The sequence below is a fragment of the Malus sylvestris genome, chromosome 9 (genome assembly GCF_916048215.2).
Source record: "Malus sylvestris chromosome 9, drMalSylv7.2, whole genome shotgun sequence".
In the NCBI taxonomy this organism is placed as follows: Eukaryota; Viridiplantae; Streptophyta; class Magnoliopsida; order Rosales; family Rosaceae; genus Malus; species Malus sylvestris.
In genome coordinates, this window is record NC_062268.1 from 31,600,569 (window position 1) to 31,619,213 (window position 18,645).

Consider the following 18,645-nt stretch of genomic DNA (forward strand, 5'->3'; position numbering starts at 1 on the left):
GTCTAGAAGACCAAAAGGCCGAACATAGCCTGAAAACCATCTCCAACCGAGGGTCAGACCAAATGGCTCATGGGCCCCATTGGACAAAAAATGGCCAAAGGGCCAACCGGTTGGCCATCTTTAGCCAGCCAACCAGCTCGTTGGCTAGCCCTTTTTTTTTTTGGTTCTTTTCCATTTGCGCAGCCCACTTTTCTTTCTTTCTTTTTTTGGACCTTTTATATATATATATAATTTCCAATTTTTTCCTATATCATTTCTCACATATTTTTCACCATTCCATACTATCTTACATCACTTTATTTCAATTCTTCACATTCCATACTATAGCACTTGGCCCTTGGTTGAAGATGGTTTTTTGTGGCAAGGCTAAAATGAGCCATATGGTCCTTTAGCTCTCAGTTGGAGATTGTAAGAAATATGGATGTGCACTGTTCATCAAAATATTAATTTCTTAGAGGGCCAGATGGCTAAAAGGAACCATCTGACCAGCTTTCGGTTGGAGATGGCCTTACAAATAAAGAGAAATACCACTAAACCATAGTACTAAGTGGCACTAGTAAATTCATATTATATCTCTACGTTGAACACATTTCGTTTCTACCTTTAACTCTCGTTGGATATGATGAATGTTAGGAAAACTAATGAAAATAACTTGAAAACTTTGAGTTTTAACGATAATGACAAAATAAAGGGTAAAGTGAATAGTACCATGATTGACTTATTAATGTAAAAATATTATTTTTCGTTAAAATGAACAGTACTATGAACTTTTCGTTAAAATTCCCAATGTTTTATCCATTATATTCATATCAAAAAAGACCTTTCCTCTTTATTCATTGTTTCCGCAAACTATCAACTTAGGCCCAAACAATGCAGAATCGGGCTATGCCCATTGACCATTCGTACTTAAAATTGTATTTTTTTAATGTCGTTGCGGCAGCACTTTCAAACAAAGAACCAATAATATTCAAGATCAATAGATATTTTTATGTGTGGTGAGGAATATAGTTTGGTACATCAAGTGTAATAATACAATTTGTTAGAAATTTAAAAAAATATTCAATCAATTGTATTATCACAATTGGTATACTAGATTGTTTCTGAGCACACTGAAAATTTTTGCAAGATCAATCAGTTATTAATGATGGAATGTGAGTACTGTGTGCCAGTCGGGCCCCACTGTTGCAATGTCTTGGAAGCTAAATTAAACTCATGTTTATGGACTTAATTAAATAAATAATAAGCAAATGTTACTAACTACATCAGGATTAATGGTTATAATTGCTCATGTGCGTCCAAATTTCCACAAAGAGAGAGAGAATCAAGTTCACAAGCCAAGTCATTGACCGGCTGGACACTACTCTGAAAATGCTAGGCCATGCAGAATGCCTGATTTTTTAAGTTATTGACTGAATTTATTCTTCTTTTGCTTGAGTTTTGGAGAGCTGTGAAAGTACGACAAGGTGAACGAGTTGTGTGTTTCTCTACGATATATACCACTCCACACTTTATGATGGAGAACAAATACTTTCATAAACAGAAATGGCACACCAAATGGTAAACATAACTTCAATCGGCATGGTGCACGATGCCAGATGCCAATTTATATAGGCAAAGTGTTGGAGACCGTGAATGAAACACAAACTAGTTTTATCATGCTAGACTCGTGTAGAATCAATAGGTTTGCCAATGTACGATAGATACATTTTGGCAAACCTATCAACTCTATAGAGTTCGTATGATAAAGCTATAATTTGTGTTTGGTTTATGATCTCCAACACTTAGGCTACGATGTCCTGCACCATGTCGACGGAAGTTATCTCTACTATTTGGTGTGTCTTTACTGTTTAGCTATTTCACATCGATGAGGAGGAGGGAGAGGAAGAGTAGGAAGATGAAGGGGAGGAATAAGAAGACGGTGGCAATGGTGGCGACGGCGGTGGCGATGGTAAATGATTTGCTTAGTATTTTTTTTGTTTTATAACAAATATATATACGCATTTACATATTTATTTTATATGCATGCATTATGCATATGTCTTTGTATATAGATGATATGTATTCAATTTGAGTAACGTGGTAGTGTTATTTTGAATTTGATTCTCGAATTTGGTGGGCTTGTTTTGTCGGAAAGCTATAGAGTAGCAAAGCCAAGCACACCGAATTCGGAAATCAAATTCAAAAAACATTACCACCTTGCAAAAACAGAATACAACACATCATCAATATATAGAGACATACGTATAATGCATCCTTGTAAAATGAATATGTAAATACAATATATATATATATATATATATATATATATTTGTTACAAAACCAAAAAGTAAGAAACAAAATATTAGCCATTGCCGCCGCCGGCGTCGCCATTGCCATAGTTTTCCTCTTCCTCCTCCTTCTCCTCCCCTACTCAAGTTCAATAGTAAGCTTCTCATCTCTTACAAAATAATAAACGAACACATGTATAAAATTAATCACGTGAATAATTAAAACAAATTTTATCCAAAGAGAGACTTGGGACTTAGGAGGGAGGATTAAGGATGGGCAACAGTTATAGCACGCGAATTACCGCAGTTATTTGCCAATAACCGTTTAGATTAATACACGCATAACCATTTACCCGTTGGGTAATTTCATAAATGAGTATACTCCTAACCATAACCGTTTATAAACGGATAACCATAATCATAATCTCATACTTATTTAACCATATCCGTTTACCTGTTTATAATTACAAGTTGAAAATAAAAGTAATATTTTATATTTGTTGTTGTTGTTTTTTTTTTTTTTTCGAGAAAGTTTATATTTGTTGTTAAGCCTCTCAGGGCAGAGACTCTCTCTCTCTCCTCCTCCCTCCACCGCCTCTCCTAATCTCTCCCTCCAATTTTGTAGATTATTTATCCTCTTTTGAATTTTGACTTCGTTTTTATCTAGAGTTAGCTAGAATTATGGATTTCTATATGGATCGGCGATAATAGGTAGCAATGCAGTCTTCCGTGATGGAGCTAAGAGAATTGGATTGGGTAAAAGGTGTTGGAATTTAGGATTATTTTATTGTTTGAATTTGGGCTTCGCCCGTTAGTATTAGGGTTTCGTTTTCTTGCTTATTAGGCCTCGTTTGGTAGCTCAGATTGTACTGACTATTTCTGTCGGATAGGATAAATAGTCACCGGATAGTACTGACTAAATTAGTCCGGCGTTTGGTGAAGTATCAGATTAATGACCGTATTATTTATATTGTGTTTGGTACTGAACCGGATAAGACAAGAGAAAAAAAAATTAACAAATCTTTCTTTGTTTGTTGAACTTTTCTCATATTTATACCTATTGAAAACCACACAAATTTTCAAATAACAAAGAAAAATAGTAAATTTCATACATCAAATTCAAAATATTTTCCAATAACATAAAAGAAGGTTCACAAAAAACAACTACAATCGTTACGTTATATAATCCAACCACATATTCAGGTTCATAAAATATACAAATGCAAGTTGGTTTCAGTAAGAAACAGTTTGTCCAGATAGCCAAAATATATGCATGTTGTAGCTTTTAACAAAAGATATGCATGTTGCTTTTAACAAAATATATTGTTGTTGGTTTGAAATGTCAATTGCGGTTACTTTGTCCAAGTAACATGAGTACAAAAGCTTTTTGCATTGCACCATCCAAAGACAAGAATGTCCTCTCATTCTGTGGCTTTTCGAAAAGAATATTTAGTGCCTTGATTTGATCCTCAATAGACAAATCCATCTTTGACAATTTTGAAGCAATCTCAGGTTTTGGATCCACTCCTTCCAAAAGCAGCTTGTAAAACTTTACCCAACTTATCCACTGATTCAGAAAGCATTTCTTTAAATGCCACAACAAGATCATTATCATTTGCAGCTCTCTTCCTTTTCCGGGTACTTGAACTGCTAGACCGTCAAGCAATAGAAGGAGAACTAGTCTCCACCTCATCTTCATATTCATCTTCATTAATGTGCTCAGACTCATTCATCATCTCAGTAGGAGTTGCAACTCCTACTACAGTTGCTCGGTCTTTCCCAAAAATAACATTCAATTTGTCATACAATGGAAACAATTTTCCTAGTTAGCCCTCTGCTTCTTTGTTAACTTGCAATATGAAAACAAATCACATTATCCATGAAATACAAATAATCTTATTTTGTTCCCTTCAACCTGTCTTGATATAATCAAGCATCCATTAATTTAATTAAGCTATCATAATGAATGGGGCTAGAAGATATGGTTTGGTAGACAAATTCATACTATTAAATTGTATGTAAAGGAACATGTTAAGTAATCAAATATGTAAAGTTAAATTCTAGTATTATGTTAGATAATTACCTTCACATAGGACTGCCATACTTCAATGCTATCAACCTCAATACACTCATTTTGTGCAAAACCAGTTTTATTAACCATGTCATAAACTATTGCATAATCTTTTTTCCACCTCCTCATTTTGGACTCAATATGTAGAACTGCCTTTATATTGGCATTAGGACATTTCAAATTAATAGCTATTTCAAACTGAGCCATTGTTCCGGGTTTGAAACAACCATTATCACATCGCAAATTCTTAACAACTACCTCCTCAAGTATGGACAGCAATGCATCTTCTTCATGTTGTTTCCAAACCCTTCTACTTCCTTTTGGTTGACTACTTTGTTCACTTTCCATTCCTATAATTACATACACAATAAGATAGCATGTAATCAACAATGCATATAATTAATAGTAAGTGATAAAAACCATAAGCAAATCATCACACTTTTTAAATAAATACATAACCAAGTCACACTTTGTTCAAATAAAGTATCATAACCGAATATATAAGAAATCACTATTTGTTCAAATAACAAACCACAACCAAATGACAACATGCATACGTAAGAAAATTTAATCAAATCACACTTGTGCACGCCACTCATTGTACATATTCATAGCCAAAGTGTTTCTCCATGCAATCCATTCTTGTGTAGGTTGAAAAGTCTTAATCATATCTTCATCATCATCACTACTTTCAGATTCGTCCAAGTTTAGGATTTCATTTTCTATTGGATCAGCTGATATATGCCTTCTAATAATATTATGTAATAGGCAGCTGTCATAATCTTAAGTTGTGTTTTAATTGGGAAAAATGATGGACCTCTTAAGATGCTCCAACGCATCTTAAGTAATCCAAAACATCTCTCAATGACATTTCTAGCTTGAGCATGTTTCATATTGAAATACTCCTCATGATTAATCGGGAGTTTTCTACTTCTCCACTCCGAGAGATGGTAACGTACTCCCCTATACAGTGCAGGGTATCCTGGACCATTTGTGTACCCGCCATCCACAAGGTAGTAACACCCTAACACACCAAAAAGTGTATATTACTATATATAAGAAAAATGAGGATTCAAATTACTAATATAAATAAATAATCTATTGTTACTCGAGGGAACTTTTAATCCCGATGGTCTACTTATCGCATCTCGAAGTACTCTAGAATCAGAGGCCGACCCTTCCCAACTTGGTTACACAAATATAAAATTCATGTCCAGATTACAAACTCCCAACATATTGGTCGCAATCTCTCCCTTCCTTGATCGGTATCTTGGTTTATCTCGCTCAGGGTCATGAATGTTAATGTAAGTCCCATCCAATGCCCCCAAGCAATTCTAAAAAAAAATCATTAACATTAGTAAGCTCAATATATTTAATTACATTAATTTTAGAAGTAATTTTTATAAAATATGAAGAATACCTCAAACCAACTTCATTTAGCATTTGGATAGGCATTAGGAATGGGTTCTGGCACTTTCAAAAGTCTACCTTGTAGCCTTAACACTCCATGTAGAATGGAATTGAAATACCTACTTATGGTCTCCCCTGATCGACAAAACCTACACCCAATTGTACGATTCTTGATATGATGTGCAAGTATATGCAAAAACATGCAAACTTATTCTTCCATTGTCACTACACCATCCAATTTTACTCTACCGTGGTCGCGAAGCATTTGACATAAATAATGGAACGTTCTCCTATCCATTCTAATTTGGTTCACACTTTGAACAACATCATATCCTATTATGCTGTCTAAATAGGCTGACCCTACCATTCTCCTAACAAATGTGCTATTTCTAAGTGCAAGTTGCCGATTCTGCCTTCTAGCTGAATTATGATTCATCATGAACCACATCATCAACCAAGTCACAATATTCAAGTACCACAACTTAACAATGAAGCATGCCACAATCTTTCTTTGATCCATGTCTAGTGAAAATATAAAATAACATTGTTAGATAGTGGCAAAAAATTAAGTAACTAGAGCATGAATGCATAATAACACTGAAAACGGAAGGAAACATGTTAATAAGTCCTACCAAAAAATGTCATAGGCAGATAATAAATCCTACAGATTGTTGGGGTGATCAGAAGGAAAAATTACAATGAAATCAGAAAGATGTCTTAACATTCATCAATCAAGGAAACATGTTACGAATCGAATTCAAAAAATCAAAACACCAAGTTCCGGAGAGAAAAGAAGTCTAGTCTATGATGGCACTTTGTACGACCTCAAAGCATTATATATTCATCACCTCATGTTGCATTAAAATTGAGTGTCATGTTGCATCAAAATTAAGCCGAAACATCAGAAGAGCAGCAACTCTCCATTTCTTCTCTATTTCTCACTCACACTCTTTTTTCTAAAAGGCAATTACTTTACAAAGTGGAATAAATGCCAATCAACAATTCAACAACCCTAGTCCAAAATTATTCACACATATATATATCCAGATAAAAATTAAAATTCACATAAAAATTAAAAAATGGATAAAAGCTGAGAGGGAGTGATGTAAAAACTGAGAAGAACAGCAATTTATTGGGATCTAATTTTCGGGGCATAGACGGTGATGGGGAGAGAGAGAGAGAGAGAGAATAAGAGCGAAGAGAAATTGGCTTACCTAGTTGTCTGTATGGCTGCGTTGCGGCTGCGAGACATCGAGTGAAACGGGAGCTGTGCCAGAGACAAAGTTTTGTTTAGGTAAGTGAACCTGCACACTCCCACTCTACCCAATCATTAAAATTCTTATTAAAGTTCAACACCAACAACAAACCCTAAATTCGACCCCAATAGCAAACCATAAAATTCAAAATTTCTAATTAAAACACAAAATTACATAATCAATTGCATAATTAGAGAGAAAATAATAACTAGATTCAATCAATTGCAAGAAAAATAAGAGGGAGGGGCGGAATCCCATAAGAAGAAAATTGAAAAGACTAAGTGTGATTCAAACGAAGAAGAAGAATTTGAGAAGACGAACCTGGGATGAGAGCAAGAGTGCGTCTGGAGAGGAAGAGGGAGCGTCTGGAAAGGAAGAGAAAGCGTCTGGAGAGGAAGAGTGCGTCTGGAGAGGAAGAAAGCCCGACTAAGTTATATCGTGAAATTGGATGGTATAAGCAAGCGGGTAAACACTATGTAAAAAAGGTGGGCTCGGATTATTTAATCCGGTGCCTATTTAATCCAAACAGCCACCAAACATCGTACATTGTATTATTAGTACTATCTGGTGCCTTATACGGTGTGTCAAATAGGGCCTTAGGGTTAGGTTAGTTCTCTATATATATGATGCTTTGTAACTTGTAGAATTATCAATTCATTCACAATGTAATCTCTAAGGGTTTTGTAGCCGTTTCAGCATTCTTAGTTAGTTTAATAAAATTCTTATTATTTTGTTAGTCTTATTCGTTCCGCACTCTGATATTCAACTAAAGGTCCGTAGAACCCCGACGACGACGAGAAGTTACGGCAACTCGTTCACTGCCATGGCACTCGCAACCTTTCAATGATAAACAAGTCGGTTTCAGGACAATCGGGCAAGTCCTGCCGGCTGCATCAGTGGTGCAACCAGCTCTCGCCGGAGGGTGTAGCAACGGGCCTTCACTCCTGAGGAGGATGAGATCATCGACGAGGCTCGCCAAGTATGGAAATAAGTGGGCCACCATCAACGACTCAATGAGCAATGCGATGTACTCGGCTCTCGCGCCGAACGACGACTGAGCGAAAGTACTTGTGAATCCAACCCAAAAAATAAATATTAAAAAAAAAATGGTATTGGACAACAGACCTATATTTCAACTCCTTAATTAAGCACTATCTTATTCTTATACAACAAAATTAAGACACAAATGATGAATGATCCGACGCAATGATATATACCTACTCGAATGGGCTACGTTGAACAATTAACAGAGAAGCCTCATATGTCAAGTAAACAAAGGAGATATATTTAAAGCTTTCGCTAACGTTATTATACTCAGGGATACAACAGTTTCTTTGCAAAGCAACTAATAAAAACATATATTTCTATCAATCTCTCATACATTTTCCAGTTTATTCACACTTACCAGTCACCCGACTTCACAAACGAAGGCCTGGACTGGCTTCATTTCACTCTATCATTCTTTGTTCTTTGTTCTAGTACAGTATGGAAATTTTATCTCACATGGCCCGTGTAAGAAAGACGAAGCTAATTAAACGAAAACATTCATTTCAAAGAAACTTCAGAGGTGCAAGTACTGATAGGCAGATCAGTTGATGTGCATACCAGAGCCCTTTGCTGTAAATGTCTCAAGCTTTGTTCCATGCTGACTTGAACCATCTCGGCCAGCATTTTCTTCGCTTTATTGGACTGGTCATCACTGTCAATCTGAGAGATGATGTTGCATACAATGTTCTCCAGTGTGTCTGCCTGAAGATCTGATCTGGGGTACGGAGAGTCCCTCAATAAGCGCAAAAGCGTATGCGCTTTTGTCTGAGACTTGGGCGTGCCTTGAACTGTCAGCTCAAGAAGTCCAGGGATTACCCCGTCCTTAAGGATCGCTTCTCTATATCTGCACCTGTCACTTTGACACATTGTTAGTAGAGCACTTACAGCGTGCTCCCGACTTTGGAGCGATCCATTTTCAAGCACCTCAATCACTGCTAGCACTCCGCCTTCTTCAGATGTGAGGGAAGTTCTGCCCTCATCGAATCCCACCAGAGATTCTATCAGAGCACAGCATTTCTCAGCCGTTTTTGAAGATTTCTTGCAGGGTTTCAATAAGGAAACTATGGACGGAATTGGTTTTGCTTCAAGAATGATGCTAAGGTTTGCAGGGTGTGTGGAGAGATTGGAAAGCGCCATTACTGAATCGACTTTAGCTTGTGGGGCTCCATGTCTAAGGATTTCGACGAGAAGAGGAATGGCACCAGAAGCACCTATAACTGGCTTGTTGATGGCAGAAGCCGATAGGGTGAGTAGAGCTGCAGTTGCACACTCCTGAAGGTTGCAACTTTGTGATTGAAGGAAAGTAATTATTGGTTCTAAAGCACCAGCTTCCACTATCTTAATTTTGTTCCTGAGAGACCAAATATTGAGAAGAAAAATCAGCAGCAGAAACACAATGATTGTGGCAAAAATATTACAGCATCTAGAAAGTGAAACAAAGCTGGGTAAATGTTAAGTCAACACAAGGGACAGGGATATCTAGAAATCTGAAACCAAAAAGGTTTAAACTAATCGAACGGCACAAATCCAATGAGAAAGAACACAATAAGGGATGAATTAACATGATTTACCAAAAACAAGAAAAAGACTTGGCCTTCCTGGCCATAAATAAAATTCAAATTATCCAACCATCTTTCAATCTGAAAGGAAATATGCTCAACCAGTAATTTCATTAAACATAATGTGATTTCATTTATATCACTTGCATAAATGCCTGTTTCTCACATTGCTTAGACTATTCGATATTCTATTCTAAACTAACCCTAATTTATGAAAGTGATTCAAACTCAGGATTAAAAGGGCACGCTGCCCTAATAGACTGATTTAACCCACGTTTGCGCTTAGTTACATTCCCATTTAGGTGCAACTACCACAAAAGAATACAAAAAAAATAAAAAAATGATTTTTTTATTTAATTACAAAAGTGTGATTTATATTTGGACTAAAGGAAAGGAAAGCATTATTAAAAACTAGTATATGGGCACACACAAAGTGTGTGAGAAATTTTTTTATTTTTGTTTTTGAAATAGAATGAGAGAGGAAGAGAGTGATAGAGATGTGGGAGTGAGATTTTTTTTTTTAATTAGAGATATGTAAGAATTACATGTAAGTGAGACTTTGAAAAAAAAAACAACAAAATTTGATTGTGTGAAATTACATTTCAGCCTCATATTTCTTATTCATTTTCTGTTTTAATTAGAGGGTTAAACTGATAATTTCATAAGATTTTGATTGACAATGAGTGTTTTATTAATTAGTAGAGATAAAAGAAAAAGGAAAAGAAAGCAACCAATACACGTGCAAAAAGATTAAGAAGGAGGTATACGTAGTTGTCTTATTCCCCACTAAACAAAATATTTTTAATTAAAATATGATAACTTGGGAAGTAAGATTCATAAGAAAAAGGAGGAGATAGAGTAAGAAGCAAAAGAAAAAGGGAGCAACAACTCCTTGGATCCCACAGGCTTCTCGAACCCTGAAGCATCCAATTCCCTTCAATACAAGTCTATCATAATTCACAAACCAACCACATTTGTTTTCTTAATATTTTGATTGGTTCTTATTTGCCTTCAACTTTCTAAAGTTCCTTTTGGTTGCTACAAATATAAAACAATTCTCTTTAATCACGTGGTGGAGATTTTTCATGGCTGGAACATAATCCGGTACACCAAGTGTTATAACACAATTAGTTGAATTTTTTTAAGTATCCAACTACTTTTATTATGACATTTGATGTACCAGACTGTGTTTCTATTTCCGTCACACTAAAAAATCTCTCAACTTCCAAACAAATATAATGTGTGTGTATATTATATGTTGTTCCTTTATTTTCAATACTGTTTAAGCAATTATACCAAGAATACTATTTTATAAGCAACCAAACGGCCATAGCTTACAATTTCATAAGAAAATGGAGCATGGATGAGGATCCTCTCCGAATCCTCTTGTGTGGATCATGGGGATCCTTATATCTTAACCATTCATTGTACATTGTGTGATCAGTTTTTATCAGGTACTATTTATGGTTCATTTTAAATAAAAAAATTTAAATAATTTATGATCGCATGATGTACAATGAATGAATACGATGTAAGAATCTTTTTGATAACTTTATGGACCTAATTATAACCAACCAAAGTACCAACCCATTTAAATAACCCAAATGAAATTTATTTTGACAAATCCAGAACCATTCATCTTGAATGAAAATCTGACCGACAACTTTAGCATATTGCTCCCTACTGTTTTCTCAGTAACCAATCAGATAAAACGAAAAGATATATAAAGCAAAAGAGAAAAAGAAAATAAAATTATAAAAAAGAATCTCCGAAGAGTAGTGCTACCATCTATCGTAACATAGATTAATAGAGGCGTCTTCCATCAACATATGTGAATTTCATTTTTATTAGAAACGATAAAAATTGTATTTTGGAAGTCGAAATAGGATAGTGAGTGATGAGATAATTTTTTACTGTATCGGACATCAAATCGATTGTATTTTTACATCTGATATACCGAGCTTATTTCTGTTATAAATAAATTATAATATTGATATTTTTCACCAAATTAGGAATCCTATGAAGAAAATTCCACCCAGAAAATCCATACACAATTTCCAAGAAACTATAGTCACTAAATTCCATGATAAAAAAAAGAAGATTATTATTTTAAAAAGAAAATAGAAAGAGTTCGGGGTACGTACGTCTCATCCTTGACGGCGAGGTTGAGGAGGGCGAGTAGGGCCGATTCATGGGACTCGGGCGAGTCGCAAACTCGGAGCATGGAGACGAGTGGGCCCACCGAGTCGGAGAGCTGGCGCCGACAGCGCTGCGAGGTCTTGGTGAGGCGCCGGATTTCCTGGGCGCCCTGGAGCTTGGAGTCCTGTTCGTCGGATTGGATGAGTTGCAGAGCGCGATGGACGGCTGAGGAGGAGGAGAAGGTGGAAGAGGGTGAGTCCGGAGTCGAATTGCGACCGTCGGATGATGAACGGGAATCCATTAAGAAGAGAGGTGATCGAAGTGAAGAGGTGGTGGTGGGTAAGTTTAGTTGGGTGGGAGGTGGAGTTAGAAAAAACAGAGAGCGGAAGAAATATCTAAGTGGGGAAATATAGGGGCTGAGAAGCTCTGATGAGAGAGAGAGAGAAAGAGAGGAGGGTTGGCGTTTAAGCAAACAGTTCGAAACTTTATTGGACAGCAACTTGTCTTTCCGTCCTTTGAATTGTCTTTTGGAAATTTGCCGACTAGACTATAATGCCCTGTAGGTTTAAAATAGCACTTGGTTGAAGTTAGTATTAAAAAAGAGAACTTTAACGAAAAGCTAATTAATGGTATTATTTACTTTAACGAAAAATTATATTTTTATATTAAAAAATTAATTATGGTACCATTTATTTTATCTTTATTATTAAAACTCAAGGTTTTCAAGTCATTTTCATTAGTTTTCCTTTTAAAATAAGAAGTCTTAACGAAACACTTCTGATACTGTTTACTTTTAACGTTAAAGATATTTATCATATTTTTACTCTAAAAAGTCACTTCTGGTATTATTCACTTACAACACATTTTTGTCTTTTTGGTTAAAACTCAAAGTTTTCAAGCTATTTTCATTAGTTTTCCTTTTAAAATAGGATGAAGTGCTAATTTAGTGCTTGGATTATTACCTCAGTAAAAATTAGGTCTCTAAATTAATTTTTTCGATAAAATAAGTCCATAAATTCATTAAAAATTACTAATTACATCTCTACTATTATATTTAAAGCTATTTTATCCAGTTTTTCGTAAACTTAACTTACTTGACACACTTTAGAATGCAATACCGTCATTTTCTTGCCTATAAGCCTTTAACATTTCATATAGGTTGCAAATCTAACTTCTAATTTACCCTCCAAAACTAACTATATACACTTCTTTTATAGAAAATTACCAATCTACCCTCTAATGTGTATCATATGCAAGTAACATAACTTAAATTGACGGAAGTGGTGACACACCACAACCTAAATCAGGGCGTGCTGACCGTTACATGAGGATGACGTAGCCATGTGCACAGTGCAGAAGCAATAGATATAAAAGGAATTACGAATAATAAAAACCCAATCAACTAGAGAATTAGCTAAAATAGAGTACTAGAGAGATATTAAGTGTGAATACACAACCAGAGCATAAATATCCTAAGTGTAGTCAAGCAGGACAAATACTAATTATACAACACCCGAGGGTGATCTTACATGGTGATGTTCTGTCAGAACCCCTGTCAGAATCCTCGTGATCCACCAAGCACTTCTACCTAAAACCTAGAGGGGCGCAAAACATAAAGTGTGAGTGGGCAAAAACAAAGCTTTTCAAAATCATTTCATTTCTCAAAAGTTCTAACCTCTCGCCGTAAAACCTGTATAATTTCCCAGAAAATAATAATAATAATAATAATAAGTTGTATCTGAAATCATAATCATACTCAAGATGAAAATCCATAGAAGTATACCATGCCAAATTATCTCAATGCAATGCTATAGGTAAACCAGGCAAAATATATAAATGTCAAATATCGCATCAGCCAAATCTCTCTAACTCAAACTGCATTGCTGGGTATATATCTCATAACCAATCTCAATCATATCAAATCAAATCCTGCACACGAGTCGGAACCACCTCAAGTGGCTTGTACGACAAGACTAGGTGAAAAGTAAATATGCTATAGTGCTACGATCGCGTGAAGGTTGTGCGAATGATCGCAGGTCACCTACAAGTCGAAACCACCTAAAGTGGTATGTACAACAAGCATGTGCACCTAACTTGGATCCAAGGAAATCATATGGTGCGGGAGGTGAACATCACATGAAAGACTGTGCCCTAACTCTGAGCGAGAGCACTAACACTAGGGTGCAGGTTTATGAGCTCTCATCACATCACAACATATCTCACATAACCGAAACAATCTCATACCGATGATTTATGAACTTACCTGGCACTTACCTATGCGTCCACATCACCAATCATGAGTGTATGTAACTACTAATGCATAATTAAAATAGATAGATACTTGCATGGCATTTCCAAAACATACATCCGTTTAAACATATTTTCTGGGAAAAATCTCAAGTATATAAGTATATACGGAAAACCAAAAGCCCACTCACTGGTATGTCGAAAGGTCGTAGCCCTCGAGCCTCGATTGATGGCGCTCGTCCCCAGGATAGGTCTCACCTATATACGAAATAACTGAATAAACGTTATTTAAAGCACATACACAAAACTAGGAAATAACTTCTCATACAAAGCTCAAATGGGGTATTTGAATATACCACCATGATCTACTCATCCCCAGGAACATCCCCATATTTTTAGAAAAAAACTTCATGACCCTACGCGCCCTCACGCACAGGTCAATGCACGGCCAGACGCGCGGCCCACGCGCAGGCACGTGCCTGGCACACCAAACGGATTCCCTAATGGCGTTAGGGAATATTCTGTTAAATATAAGCATATATCGTTAAAATCAACCAACGCCGTTAGTCGCTGTTAGGAATATTCCATCAATTTTGACGGAACATTCTGTCGTCTCCTACTTCAAACTCCAGCGACCGTCGCCGTCGCCGGAAACTGGAAAAACTTTAAAATCTTATAACTTCTTCATTTTTGTACCAAAATTCACCAAATTTATATCAAATTGAAGCCCTGAAGGAGTAGAATAAAACCTTACCACTTTTAGACCCTAAAACTCCGGGAACTCGCTGGAAAAAGCTCCGACCAAACTTAAAATTCGCCAATCTCGACTTCCCGACATCCAATTCACTTCGTTTTTCTTCTCCGAGCTTCGTAAGGATGTTTAAAAGCTTCCTACAAGCTTTAAATCTCTTGAAACATCCATAATTACGACCACATGAATAGTACTCTGAATCGGGGATTCTTAGTCCTCGTGAAATTGAAGGTTTCACGTCTTAAAATTTGTATGAATGAACTCAGAAACTTGCAAGGAGTTCAAAAATTACCTTATTGACGTCGATCCGTGCATGAAAGCTTGAGTTTGAAGTTCGTTCGTACGGCTTGTACGGAAAATGGAAAGAAGTCCGAAAGGGATGAGAGAGAGAGAGCACGAGAGTGATGTGTGTGTGTGAGTGAATGTGTGGTCGAAGTTGGCAACAACCACCAACCACCAACCACAAACTAGGAAAGTTTAGTTCTAATTGGTCCAAAATAATTAGAACTTAACATATTGGTCCACAACTCAAGTCTAAAGCACACAACATAACTCAAAACGTCCAAGGGCATATTCGAAATTTCACACCTAAAATATAATATTTCGGGACGGGTTGTGACAAGTGGCTTCGAATCTAATATTAGGGATGTAATTGGCATATTTTTATAATTCAAGGACTAATTTTTCTGAAAAAAATAGTTTAGGCATCTAATTTTCACTTAGGTGATAATTTAGAAAATAAATTGGCAATTTACCCTTTAAAATAACTTAAAGCATTTTAAGGTTTTTTTTTTTTACGAGATCATCTCTAACTCTTAGGCTAAAATTTTAAAATTTAGGTTTTGAACAAACTTAATCATTTTTCAATGGTTGGCCTAAAATAAGTTTTGGATTAAAACCTAAAATTTGGACAAACTTAACTCAAAATTTAGGCCAGGATTAAATGGTTGGGCCACCAAAATTTAGGTTTTAACCTAATCATTCTCCAATGGTTTGGTCTAAAGTAAGTTTTGGGTTAAAACCTAAAATTTGGGCAAATTTAAAATTTAAAATACATTAAATCTAACCATTGAGATCAAATATGAACAAATCTAACTGTTAAAAAAGATCTAACGGCCCACAATTAAATCCAATTGATGAAACAATTAAAACAATATTTAAATCAAAATTCACCAAAATAACTCTATAAATACATGTTCATGAGGTCGGTTTAATGAATTTTCAACCTTTCTCGGAATCTAAATATTTTAAAGGCAAAATGTTCATAAAAATAAATTATGATAACTACATAATTTTTTTTTTTGAAAAAAAAAACCAACAAAAATCATTTTAGCCTGAATTCATTCTTTAATAATCTTGAACTAAAATTTTAACTCAGAACCCTTGAAGCAAAAAAACTGTTCTTTAGTTAAAACCTAAATTTTTTGAGTTAAAATTTTTAGTTTTTAACCCGAGAGTTAGAGATGATTTGAAGCACTTATATATTTTGATTAAAAAGGTTAATATGCTTTTAATTGAAAGTGTGTTTTCAGGTTAAAGTGCTTTTTTAAATAGTTCTAAACGAGCAGCGACAATCGCATAGGGAGGTTAAATTATTTGGATTTATACCGAACAAGTTTGAACTTGAAATGCAGTGGAATAAAATCCTAATCAGTGCAGCAATTGGCCAGTACTAACTTTATAAAATAATAAAATATCTGGAAGCTACAGGCGTGAGCGTTGTCTTTGCAGTGGTTTGGCGATTAATCATGTCATTAGGAACCTTTTTTTTTCTTTTTTGTGAAACAATGCGATTGGGAACTTTATTATGCGGATGATAATGTTTGGCTGATCATGGGAACACGTGGTTTGCATGATTTGAGACTGGAATAGTGTAACTCTTACTAAAAACAATTATTTAATCATCAAAAAATCATAGGGAAAATTGTGTATTAAAACACAGTCCGATACAACAAGTGTCATAATACAATTAGTTTAATTATTATTGTTTTCAAATTTCCAACTAATTGTAATATTACACTTGTGACACGTTTATGTAAGGGTAATCAAAATCAAAAAGCAAAAATGAATTTTGAGATATTGAGAAAATTAAAAATTCATTCACGCAAATTTGGAATAATTGTCTTCCCCTACAATTCGGTGGTATTTGAATTCTAGGTTATTAGGGAAATCAGGATGAAGTTTTCCTCCCCATTATACGTTCGCATATTTTTTAAATTTCAAGATTGCCCTTGGCACTAACCAAACACCACCAACCCCTGCCCAGCAGAACCTTCCCTCTCCCTTCCCTCTGCCCTAAACACCTCCTTCTCCTATCCCACTCATTCTTTATCCTCAAACAATCCTTCCCCAAACCCCTTCCCAAACACACTTTCATCTCCTCTTCCTCCGCGGCTTCCACTTCCACTTCCACACCCATTCCCAATCCCACCCGCAAACCAATCCCCAATTTCCCCGACCCAACTCCAATGGGTCACCAGAACTGCCTCCTGCGACAACCTATCCACCCTTACACCTTACACCTTGACCATTACCATGACACCACCCTTACACCTTGACGATAACACCCACAAGACCACCAACTCACTTCAACTCATCCGCCGACTCAATTTTAGTAATCATATTGATTTTTATTCCGATTTATGTGAATCAGTAAACAACTTATACAGTTCAATATTATTTCTACTATGATTTCAGAAAATCTTAGTAAACAGTTTTAATAGGAATTTGATTCTTATTCCATTTAATTTCCTCTTCATCAATTCAATCATCTCATTCTAATTACGGCTTAGTAAACGAGTCATTCTGATTACGGCTTAGTAAACAAACCATTAGTGTACTGGGCTATCTGGCACACTAAATGTCTATCCTAATCATGTTCCAAATAGTTAAAACTAAGACTAACTTTTATCAAAAGATGGTGGTCCATGTTTCTAGTTAGTTGAATAACAAAAGTAAAAATCTAAATTGGACTCATCCAATGACACGACATCTTTAGGATTTAATTCAGAGTTCATCTCGATGTTTGGTGACTTTTCCATTTTGGCATCTTTTCCTTATGGTTAGGCAAATTTAGGTATGTGATAGTTTACTTTGAGAAACATAATAGTATTTTGATCCTAACCATTTGAATCTTTTGATCAACAAATCTAGATTGTAGTGTCCAGAAAACCCACATCTAGATAAAAAAAAAAAAAAAGGAAGAAGAGAGACATTAGTTTATTTTATTTTTTTAGTAACGAAATGTACGTTATTAACTTATTCATTAAGATGAAAAAAAAAACCGTACGATATTCAGTAACTTGGTTAATAGAAATTCTTACATCGAAATACGTTATCCAATTAGTTCGGTTGTAAATCTACGAAGTTTAAATACATATATGTGAAATCCAAATCAATATGAGTTCAAATAGAATATTAGATATTTTTTTGGGTCAAATAGAATGTTAGATTTGGCAAGTGTATAAATTCAAGTTTTGGAAAATGACCAATAAAAAAAGCAAAAATTGTAGATCATTTGGGGCCTCTTATTATTAGACATATTTTTTGGGCCTCATAAACTTAGGCTCAATCTAACAGTATGACTTTCAAGGTTATTTAACTAATTCCTCCACTCTTTAGAAATGATCAGTCCATGGACCATATTTCAAGTAAACTGAAATTCTTGGACTAGTTGGCTAATCTAGCATGCACTTCCTAACATTAAGTAGCCCAATATTGTTTCGTTAGATTATATAGATCTAACGTATATCAGTATTTGTTCCCTCTACTTGACTGTGGCCACATGCATGATGAAATTTTCCATAACCTCTTCGGGCCTGAAATGAGTGGATAACCGTGACTTGCCAACAGTTGTCACCTTTAAAAAAAAAAGAAAAAGAAAAAGTATATCGGTAGT

General features: G+C 35.4%; 2 protein-coding genes and 1 long non-coding RNA gene across 3 annotated transcripts; all 3 read right to left on the reverse strand.

The window, feature by feature from the left end:
• Positions 1-3,343: 3,343 nt before the first annotated feature.
• Positions 3,344-4,757, reverse strand: LOC126583207 (uncharacterized). Its single transcript, XM_050247531.1, has 2 exons — positions 4,351-4,757; positions 3,344-4,116 (listed from the first exon to the last, which is right to left on the reverse strand). The coding sequence occupies exons 1-2, from the start codon at positions 4,684-4,686 to the stop codon at positions 4,090-4,092; spliced, it is 363 nt and encodes a 120-aa protein (XP_050103488.1). The 5' UTR covers positions 4,687-4,757; the 3' UTR covers positions 3,344-4,089.
• A 368-nt stretch (positions 4,758-5,125) lies between these two features.
• LOC126583208 (uncharacterized) lies at positions 5,126-7,073 on the reverse strand. The gene is made up of 3 exons (XR_007609693.1): positions 5,759-7,073; positions 5,447-5,672; positions 5,126-5,362 (listed from the first exon to the last, which is right to left on the reverse strand). It is a non-coding gene; the product is annotated as an uncharacterized LOC126583208 (long non-coding RNA).
• A 1,195-nt stretch (positions 7,074-8,268) lies between these two features.
• On the reverse strand, positions 8,269-12,249 carry LOC126583206 (U-box domain-containing protein 4-like). The gene is made up of 2 exons (XM_050247530.1): positions 11,755-12,249; positions 8,269-9,402 (listed from the first exon to the last, which is right to left on the reverse strand). Exons 1-2 carry the CDS (start codon positions 12,048-12,050, stop codon positions 8,550-8,552), a joined length of 1,149 nt encoding a protein of 382 aa, XP_050103487.1. The 5' UTR covers positions 12,051-12,249; the 3' UTR covers positions 8,269-8,549.
• Positions 12,250-18,645: the final 6,396 nt, after the last annotated feature.

Coding starts and splice junctions, on each gene's coding strand:
- LOC126583207 (XM_050247531.1), bottom strand. CDS start 4,686: ATGGAAAGTGAACAAAGTAGTCAACCAAAAGGAAGTAGAAGGGTTTGG. Junction 4,117..4,350: donor TATGGCAGTCCTATGTGAAG/GTAATTATCTAA, acceptor TCATATTGCAAG/TTAACAAAGAAGCAGAGGGC.
- LOC126583206 (XM_050247530.1), bottom strand. CDS start 12,050: ATGGATTCCCGTTCATCATCCGACGGTCGCAATTCGACTCCGGACTCA. Junction 9,403..11,754: donor CTCGCCGTCAAGGATGAGAC/GTACGTACCCCG, acceptor TTGGTCTCTCAG/GAACAAAATTAAGATAGTGG.